The sequence below is a fragment of the Curcuma longa genome, chromosome 3, assembly GCF_044706935.1.
Source record: "Curcuma longa cultivar G26 ecotype Majalengka, Jawa Barat chromosome 3, ITB_CL_G26_1.1, whole genome shotgun sequence".
In the NCBI taxonomy this organism is placed as follows: domain Eukaryota; kingdom Viridiplantae; phylum Streptophyta; class Magnoliopsida; order Zingiberales; family Zingiberaceae; genus Curcuma; species Curcuma longa.
In genome coordinates, this window is record NC_133863.1 from 17501991 (window position 1) to 17512296 (window position 10306).

General features: G+C 41.6%; 1 protein-coding gene across 2 annotated transcripts; it reads left to right on the plus strand.

Moving 5' to 3' along the window:
* The first annotated feature begins 7163 nt into the window (after positions 1-7163).
* On the plus strand, positions 7164-9086 carry LOC141824972 (F-box/kelch-repeat protein At3g61590-like). Of its 2 annotated transcripts, none has more exons than XM_074712323.1 (2): positions 7164-7258; positions 7769-9086. In XM_074712323.1, exon 2 carries the CDS (start codon positions 7796-7798, stop codon positions 8951-8953), a length of 1158 nt encoding a protein of 385 aa, XP_074568424.1. In that variant the 5' UTR covers positions 7164-7258; positions 7769-7795; the 3' UTR covers positions 8954-9086. The 2 variants fall into 2 exon arrangements, with proteins under 2 accessions (XP_074568424.1, XP_074568425.1); XM_074712324.1 differs by lacking the exon at positions 7164-7258 and adding an exon at positions 7508-7628.
* The last annotated feature ends 1220 nt before the right edge of the window (positions 9087-10306 follow it).

The following is a 10306-nucleotide window of genomic DNA, read 5'->3' on the forward strand; positions in this document are numbered from 1 at the left end:
TAATTAATCACTAAGTTTCATCAGTTAATTAGTGCAGGGATCATATCAGCTACTACAATATAATGGAAGCCCATCTCATCAGTACTTTTCTCTGTTCTCCCTTCTTCATCACTCTCTTCCTCTTCTAGTCCTCTTCCTCTTCATCGCAACACTGCAGAAGCTAAGGAAGCTTTCAAATGAGACAAAAGGTAGCACCTCTTCCGCCGGGCCCTCCTAAGCTTCCCCTCATCGGAAACACCCATCACCTTGCCTGTGCCAATCCCCACGGCACGCTCCACCACCTCTCCAGAGTTCATGGCCCACTCTTGCTTCTCCGGCCTGGGCACGCGACCTCAACTTCGCCAGCCGTCCATCCGACTTACCTTCGCCAACATATAGGTCGTTCCATTTTTTTAGGGCCCCTGTTAATTTGGGGGCCCTGGGCGGTCGCCCTGGCTGCCCTGGGCCAGGGCCGGCCCTGCCCTAGGTACTTCATTGGTAGTACGTGGATCTTATCTCAACACAAATAACTAGGCCAAATATGTTGGGTTAGATCTGCAAGGCTGGAAGGAACAGTGCCCTTTTAATATAATTCCTTAATCTAACTGGTTTAGAATGAGATGAATTAGCTTCAGTTAATTCTCCTTAATCAGATATGCTAGATCAGATACTCCTTATCCAATCTATACACTCAATCGTGATTTCCTAACGTACTATTAGCTCAATCCACTTGGATACTAATTTATAAGATCAAACTCAACGCTAAAGTGGATGAATAGCGTTATGAATTTTATAAGTTAATAAAATCAAATTAAACTTAAAATTAACACACAGAGTATGCAGCAAAATATAAAAGATAACTTAAACACAAGATTAATTAAATAACTTTATAGCAATCAAGTAATCAATAACCTAATCAAACTTAAGCATGCATGACTTATATTTTGATCACAAAAAGCATGTAGAGGTTAAACACGAACTAAGCAAATATAGACACTCAAAAAATTTTAAAAAAATATTGATTCTTATTTCAAATCTCCTTTTAAAAAAAACTCTAAAGGTGGAGAAACTTCAAAAAGAATCTAAAAATAATTGATTGCAAAGTATACACAAGAATGTACGGAAATAAAATGAACTAGGAAATTTTTACATAGAGTTGCCGATTGAAGTTAGGTACAGAGTCACAGTGTGTCATTGTATTAGATCAAGGAGCACATCACTAGTAGAGTAGCAAGATGAAGAAGATTGATGTTGAAAACCTCTGTCTTGAGCTCCTTTTATAGAATTTCTAATGAGCTATCGTGGCAGATCTCCAATCGATCGAAACCCCTCCGATCACTTCAAATATGTTGACGTGGCTACAATTTCTATCCGATAGATAATGTCATCCATGGTCTTCGATTGATTGTACTCCTTCTAATTGCCTAGAGCTAGGTCAAATCTGATCTTAATTGGCTCATCCAAATCGCTGGATCTCATCACTACTAGTTTCTTGGAAGTCATCTCTGATCATCGGAAGCTATGGTTGCCCCACTCCTCTTTTCGGTCACCTAAAAACTTCTGACTCCGTCAATCGAGATTTATCCCCAATCAATGCCCAAACTCCCTTTCAATCGCCTGGAACTATTAAAACTAGCTTCCCTGCATTGGTTGCAAGTAATGAGTATAATATGAAATTAAATTTACTCACACTTATCTTAGTTAGATATCGGCTCCTAACTATCCCATCTATTCTTAGTGTCAAGATTCAACTCTTAGCTGACTCTACTTAGACTTATTTGCCAAGACTTCAATTCTCAACTGACTTCACTTAGACTTGATTCATCTAGTTCCCAACTAGAATTTTCTTGGTTTGTTCTCAACTGACTCTGCCTGGTATCCAACCAAGTCTTCCTTGCTTAGTCCCACTAAGGCTTTCACCGTCTAGTTCCCAACTAGAATTTTATTGGTTTGTTCTCAACTGACTCTGCCTGGTATCCAACCAAGTCTTCCTTGCTTAGTCCCACTAAGGCTTTCACTGTCTAGTTTCCAACTAGGAGTTCTCCGCATGTCAAATAACCTACATCTGCACATTTGGCATAACTTCATTAGATTACCACAAGACTAACTTTAACCTTAGTCATACATCAAAACCTGAGTTTGAAGTGGTGCCCCCAGCACCAACATCTCATATCCCTAGCAACTCTGCTACTTCTTCTGTTAGATTTGAGAGGTGTCCTAAGGCAATCACCTTACGATTATACTATTTATTAGATAAATAGCAATTCACTATTTGAGTGCACATTCCATATGTGTTTGATCGGATCTTAAACTCGAATACTGAATGTCCGCAATACGATTCAAGCATGAGAGAATTTGTAATTGGATCACAACTCGTGAGCATCTCTACATGTGCAATTATGAACGTATTGAAATTATCTCTAGTCAAGGAATTGATGAGCACAGGCGTCATCTATTCTGTCGAGACTAGCACGTTTAGACTCCTTGATTGGTCAAGCAGCCGATCTCACTGCTGTCGACATTAGATGTTGAAAGTTAAACGTGGATGCTGGTTAAAGATAACTAGTTCATTGGAGTGACCTGCTTTGAGACTTCATATAGTTCGATATATATATGTCAATGAAGATCTCAGTGCAGCTTAAGTGCGAGTTTCCTTTGACTTGCAGTATTTAAGTCATCTTGGTCATGGAGGCTATACTTTGACATCTTAAGCAAGCATCTCCGAAGAGGTGTGGACCCGAGATGATTGGGTATAAGTCGAAGTATCCGAATGTGTTTGAATAGCTCATAGAGGATTCACCGCTCTTTGAAAAGGAGACGTATACCTTGCGGTCGCTTGTCATGATTGTTACTAAAAGTCTTTGGCCAAAGCATTACATGTCAAGAATACAGTACTCTTGGATACGTGTACAAGTAACTTGAATCCACAAGATAAGAAAATAGTTTGGGCTAGGTGTGGTGTAGTCAACCTAGTGGGGATCGACACATAGACCATGTCCTGAACCAAACGGGTATAAGGCGGTGAAAGGAACGAGGCACGATTCAGTGTAGCTGCTGAAAGATTTAGAACTGTTCTGAAATCAATCGTTGATTTTTCGATCAATTGGAGATCATGATATACTACTAGGTATCACTTATGATCGTTCTGTAATTGATGGTTAATTACGGACGGCCAACATAGCTGGAAACCTATTAGATCACACGCACAACAAGTTCTCCGAAGGACTTAAAACAAGTTTGAGAATTGGATTCTCAGAAAGAGAGAAATAAAATCTAGTTGGACCAAATAATGGACAAAATGATGGAACTCGTCTTACGAAGACAAAACAAATAAAATTGATTTCGTTTAAATCAGAGACCGTTTAATTACTGAACCAAATAGAATTGATTGCTCTTTACGGAGCAATTCACTAAAGCATACGTTCAAGGTCAAAGGAGGATGACGATTCATCAAATGAGAACCATCATTTTCAAAATATGATTGAAGCTTCATCAAAAATTGATCACGGCAAATCTCATGTACAACCAATACATCCACTATAGAATCTTTAGACACATTAGTACAAATTATAACAAAAAATTCAACTCATAAATTTTGAAAACCAGAATAATACTCCTGAATAGTTAGATTCCCCTATATATGTATAATTTGCAATCTCACATTCCAATTGAAATCTTCTAATTGAATTTGTATGATTGTAATTTTCTTTAAAATATTTCCACATTGTTTGAGCAGTTTTATAAGGGCGTAAGTTAAGAATAATCTAAAGATCACATGATCCAATAATCCAAAACATCACCTTAGCAAATCTTCCATTGGACTAATTGAGTAACATGTGTAAGGTTGGATTAGTGCTATCAATATGTCCTTATAATTCTTTTCTAGTAACATATAATCAAAATTGAAATTCTCATATTGAATAATTTTTGTTCGAAAATATAACACAGAATTCAGAATTGTTGCCAACCATTTAGCAGATAAGAAAAACAACACAAGTACAAAGACAAACAATCCAATATGGCTCAAGAAAAACATTTACCAAAATAGTGAGCTTTCTCTCCTTCCAAAATGTTGAGCAACCTCAACCAAAATACTGATGAAACCAGACTAAGCTTGTAATCTGCAGTGACTTGAAACTCTAAAAGAACAATAAAAAATTCTAAAACTCTTGAGATGAGGCTCTAATACTATGATAATTTTTCTTGATTAAATGGCTTCATGTCTTTTTGTTTCACATCTCATTGAATAAATAGATGAATGTACAACAATTAAAGGCTGATTAACATGTATTTTAATATTTCTTCTCTATTTACAGTCATATGTATTAATTATGACTGATTTCTTTCTATTTACCATCATATGAATTAATTATAACTAATTTATCTCTATTTATAGTCTTACACACTAATCCACTAATTAGGGAAATATAAAATAAATAGACCGTACAAAATAAATATTTGCTATATATGGCAACGTACAGTAGGCTTAGATGGCAATCTACGTGGATGACTAAGAGATCATTGCCACGCCCTTTAGCCCGTGTTGATACATAAGTAGTGTGCCAGATATTACAAAAAGCGAAGCAAATGGGATTTCTTCTTCAAAAGGTGGAATTCATCACTTTAGCGGCTCCACACAGTCGGTCCCATGATCATTTGTGAGGAGGTAAATCGAAAAACTGCAATTGGTCACGACGTAGGAAAGTTTTGCCTGGCTTCGTCAGAATTCGAACTCTTATCCTCTTCTGCAACTCTGCTGCGTCGTAACCAACTCAACTATGTCCCAGGGGCTAAAAGCAAACGAGATTTCAACTCTACTAGACTACTGGTCGTTATCCATTGGGAGAGATTTTCCTCATCATTTCAACAAAAAGTGGAATCTACCATCCAGCAATCCTACATGATTAATCCAACGACCATCTATGAGGAGGTAAATTGAAAAGCTACAATGGCCACGACGAAGAAGGGCATTACCTCTGCTTTGTCAAGATTCGATCTTTGTCCACTTCAACAATTCTGTTTTATCGTAACTAACTCAATTATGCCTGAGAGGTAAGGTTTCCCTCATCATGAAGCACCCAAAAGGTGATCACCATTTTGCCCAAATCCAATATCCTTTTTGCTGGCACGTTCCCTATCCTTTCTTTTTCCCTGCACAAAGAAGAAAAAATTGAGGATGGCAGTCTCCAAGGCTGAATTCATACACTGATACATTAACAAAATCCAGTTTTCCAATTCAAACTGCTTCTGTACTTTTCCTCAAACAAGCTGCGGGCGAACAGCTCGAGAACATTCTGAATCACTGAACAGCAAATTCTCTACAAAGAAAGCTACAAAGTAGGAGAAGTGGGGAAAAAAATAGTCTACAGTCCATGTGCTTACATCCTTTGGGGAGGGAATGGGGTGGGTTCCATTTTCTTTTATCTTGACTTATCATCATACCTTTGAAAAGAGACCCATGGGGAAGCGAACTTCAAGACTAATGCCATGCCTCCAATCAGGGTATCCAACCACCACGACCTGCATGTTCACAAGACGAGATTTTCAATCTATTGGAAAATTATGAAGCACTTTTATATTTATTAGCTCTTCTGTTCCCAAGGTTGAGTTGGAGATTACTGAACAATAAACTTTTTAATTTTCAATATGCTTTAGAGTAGAGTGAAGGCAGATACACAACTGCCTCTTCACCACCCATTTAGAATCTCCCCCTTTGCCTCCTATTGCTGCACTTCAGACATTCAATCCAACTCTTGTTCATCTCAGTTTCTCGTTGCTACGATTTGATATATCTTTTGTCTGTTCGAGTACTCCCTTGTGCTAGCTGCCTCCGTTCCTGTAGTCACTGAGCCTCCTCGTTTCAAACGTTACATGATTAAAAATCCTCACATACTTGCATTCATGCTGTTGACTACTTGTCCATGGCAGAGCTTTGCCTCTGCCATTCTTTATTCTGAATATTTTTCTGTGTCTTTTTCCAATGCTTCAGCAAAACTCCTATCTTTGCTCTGGCTGCTGCAAGTCATTGCTGCAATGATATTGCAGTCTGATGTGGACTAGAATATCAGGAAGAAAAGTCCAAATCAATGAGGCTGTGAATTGCAAGGAAAACAAAAGGCCTTACTTGAGAGGGCAGGCAGTAGGCCTACTAGTGCCGAAGCCATTACTGAATCGAGTCGCATGCACTAGTGTGCATGCCATTTTGGAGCTTTGTTAAATCTACCACCAAATCTTGTAGCTGTGTCGACGTTAGTGGTGGAGGAGTTGTCATGGCCAATTGTCTTTCAGTCTGTGCTTCTGAACCGGCCCTGCTGCTTTAATACGCAGAAAAGAGAAGATTGTGAGTTAATATATTCAGAACACACACAGCAAAAAGTGAAGAGATGAGCTTGATGGAGGAATAAAATCAGCTCAAGTGGCGTGTATAAAGCATGGGCCTTTGATTACTGCATCATGCATGCTCTGGTCCTATCCCTCTAGGCTAAGTTCATAGGATGAGTGCATGCATGCAACGCAGGGTCCTCTCCTGCATCACTTAACTTTATCCTTCAGGATGAACACAGACGCCATAATCTGTCTTGTAGTCATCTCTATTGCCAATTGCATCTTCTCTGTCTCTGAGGTTCCACTCCAGTACATACTTTGGGAAGAAGACTTTAGACGTAGTTTCGTATGGATTTTGCAGATATGTCTGACAAAACTACTGGATCTTGCCATAATTGATCGAAGAGTAAACTTGTGAACAATGTGCTGAAAGTGAAACTGAGTTGTTCAATGTATCTAGTATGGTGAGTCATTGGAGTTACTGAATCATAAATTTTTTCCAACTAGATTCTCCTCTTTCCTCTTCCAAAACATCTTCTTTTTTCCAACTGAGTTATGCAAGAGCATGCTGAAACAACGCTTCCATGCCCTCGTGGACCATTCCACAACTGACAACCAGCTAATCGGTACAGAACGTGGCAATGCTGCAGCAATGGCGTGAGGAGGATGAGGAGGAGGAGGGTGGGGAGAGGCGCAGGCAGCGTCCACCAATCAAACAGCACACCCAACGCAACCCACCTTACCTTGGGAGTTGGGACTCCCAACCCTATAAAGAGGGCGATTCTCCGTGCTCGAAGGAAGGAGGCGGCGGCGGCTTGAAGGGGTGGGGAGTTGCAGACCCTTTGGCACATGAAGGAAAGCTGAAGGAGGATGCGGGCGGCCATTATTTCCTTACTGAGCACTAACAAGCCATTATTTCCTTCCACCGCGCCTCTACTGTTCCATTCTGTTCTTGGTATGTTTCTCCATTTTCATCCATCATGATCTTCACTGAAAAGCGGTGTTCCTGGGCTGCCTTGTCCCTTTCCATGCCACTGTAGATGTAGAGTGGATAGAGTAGGTCCTCTTCCCCTTGAATCGGAACGAACATGGAGAGGAGGATGCAAATCCCCCTTGGTTTCTGTTTTTCCCCTCTGTTTTATTTGTTTCTGTTCGATTGCTTGCTTTTATCCCCCTCGGTTTGAACTGGCTGGTAAATCCGAAGACGCGCTGTAGGTGTTCGATAATTTGTTGATGTGAATGTCCTTGGCTTGTCTCGTCGACAATTCGTATGGTTTAAATAATTGCTACAGTCTGAGGCGATCAGAGATCGGTGGCCATCGCTTGTACGCAATCTTTCCGTATCAAGCCGATGCAGAAATTTCGATGGCCTTCTTTTTGTTATTCTGTTTTACCTTCCTTTTTCGGTAGATCTTTCCTTGTTGTTCCATTTTTGCCGTCAAATTTGCTCAGCATTCTGTGGCAGGGACTTGGTTTTGATCTCATCTTCCTCATGGCTGGTGAAGACGGTGGCGATCAGGAGGACGCATTGATCTCATTGGACGCGATTTTGCCCGACGATCTGCTGGAGAAGGTGCTCTCCTTCTTGCCCATAGCCAGCATCATCCGGTCGAGCTCCGTCTGCAAGCGGTGGTACGAGACCGTGCACTCCGGGCAGCCGTCGTGGGCGAAGATGTCGCCGCAGAAGCCATGGTATTTCATGTTCACCTGCAGCGACGACGCCGTGTCCGGCTACGCCTACGACCCGAGCCTCCGCAAGTGGTACGGCTTCGACTTCCCCTGCATCGAGAAGAGCAACTGGCTGACGTCCTCCTCCTGCGGCCTGGTCTGCGCCATGGACAGCGCGGACTGGAGCAGCGTCTTCGTCTGCAACCCCATAACGCGGGACTGGAAGCGGCTGGTCGACGCCCCCGGCGGGCGTTCCCCGGATTACAGCGCGCTCGCGGTGGCGGTCGACCGGCGCACGCACGGCTACACGGTGGCGGTGGCCAAGTGCAAGCAGGTGCCGCAGGACTACTACCAGTGGGACTTCTCGATCCACGTCTACGAGTCGGCGACGAGCGCCTGGGTCACCCGATTCGCCCAAGTCCTCGCCGGGTGGAGGAGCGGCGACGAGTGCGTCATCTGCAACGGGATCCTCTACCTGTTGATCTACTCCACCAGCGTGCTCCGCAACGTGGAGTCGCGCCATTGCCTGGCGATGTACGACCTCGCCGCGCGGCCCTCCTCTTCTTCCCGATCCTGTCTGATGCAGATGGCGATCCCCGCGCCCTGCTCTCTCACCTGCGGCCGATTGATGAATCTGGGAGACAAGCTGGTCATGGTCGGCGGGATCGGGAAGCGCGACCGGCCGGGGATCATCAAGGGGATCGGGATTTGGGAGCTGGAGAAGAAGAAGAAGGAATGGCGGGAGGTGGCGCGAATGCCGCACAAGTTCTTCCAGGGGTTCGGCGAATTCGACGACGTCTTCGCCAGCGGCGGCGCCGACGACCTCGTCTACATACAGAGCTTCGGTTCGCCGGCGCTGCTGACGTTCGACATGGGGCAGAAGGTGTGGAAGTGGTCGGCGAAGAGCCCCGTGACGAAGCGCTTCCCCCTCCAGCTCTTCACCGGCTTCTGCTTCGAACCCAGGCTCGAGGTCGCTTCCTGATCTGTGGGCCCCTTCCCTTCTCGGAAGCGAGATCTGTGGGTTGGGGGCCTGCCCACAGCTTCCCCCCACTTCCGGGCAGGGCATGTCAGCCGCTGTCGTGCTGCCATAGGCCTGACACCTGCCATTACCAGCTATCAAAAGAAGAGCGCCGTGGTGCTACTGCTGGCTTTGGGCTGTAATTTAATGGCAGCTGCTCCAACTTAAATTTTATTTACTTAAAATTTATAAATTATTTTTTTAATTTAATTAATTTAATTTAATTTATTTAATTAAATAAAAAATTTTAAAATTAAAATTGAATTAATTAAATTAATTAATTTTTAAAAAAAAATTAATTAAATCAAAATTTTTAATTCGATCGATTTATTCGAGTTAATCGAATTTTTATTCATCCTTATTCGTAACGAGAAACTTTAGTTTATTTTGGGTTTGGGATGATGGTCGGTGAGTTGCTTCTTCAGTAAGTACCATGGATTTATGGTCCAATCATGGATCACATGTAATGCGTCTAATGCATCGGCTCGAAATGATCCGTTTGGGGATTTTTTGTCTCCTTGCTGTCCATTTTGGAGCTGGTCCAAGAGATTTTTGGAGGCATTTATGCACGCTCCAAAGCCTCATTACAGCAAAGACAACTGTGGTCTCTCCGTCTTTATCCTTTATCATCTCTCTCAAAGAATTAAAAATTGTTATTCCAAATGTTAGAGAAACATGGGAATTGACAACCACAAGCTTCTTCAACCAATCAACAGGCGAAACCTATCGATTGGAAAAAGAAAAGAAAAAAAGATGGATAATCTTGAGGGATGTTGGTTCCAGAGCTGCCACAAAGTTTGTGTTGTGGTTTGGTTACACAATAAAGCAAATAATTGTTTAAATTAGATTAAAGCCTAAGTCAAAATTGGGCATGTGTGCATGTAACTTTTTTAAGTTAGGCTTAAATTAACCCATATTTATTGTAGCAAAAAGATAATTACACTGATCTCAGATGTCTCTCTCACAGTCTATCTCCAGATTATATGAAAGGGATAAATCATAGAATCAACTTATAGCTGACCGTCAAGTGGTGAAATGAGAGGATTTTAATTGACTGATATTTATTGTACGGTGCTTGGGTTGGCATGATAACGTTTGGATAGCACCAGTCTAGCTTATCAGGTAAAATTTTTAAAGATTTTTATGTTTTTAATCATTAAAAAATAATTTAAAATCTATGAAACTTAAAATTTTTAATAATAATAATTAAATATCAAAAATATTTTAGATTATAAAATTTTATCATAAATTTTATTTTTTTAAAAAAACATTCAAAACTTTAGATGAGTAGTATATGGTTTAGTTTTTCTATGGTTT

Coding starts and splice junctions, on each gene's coding strand:
- LOC141824972 (XM_074712323.1), top strand. CDS start 7,796: ATGGCTGGTGAAGACGGTGGCGATCAGGAGGACGCATTGATCTCATTG.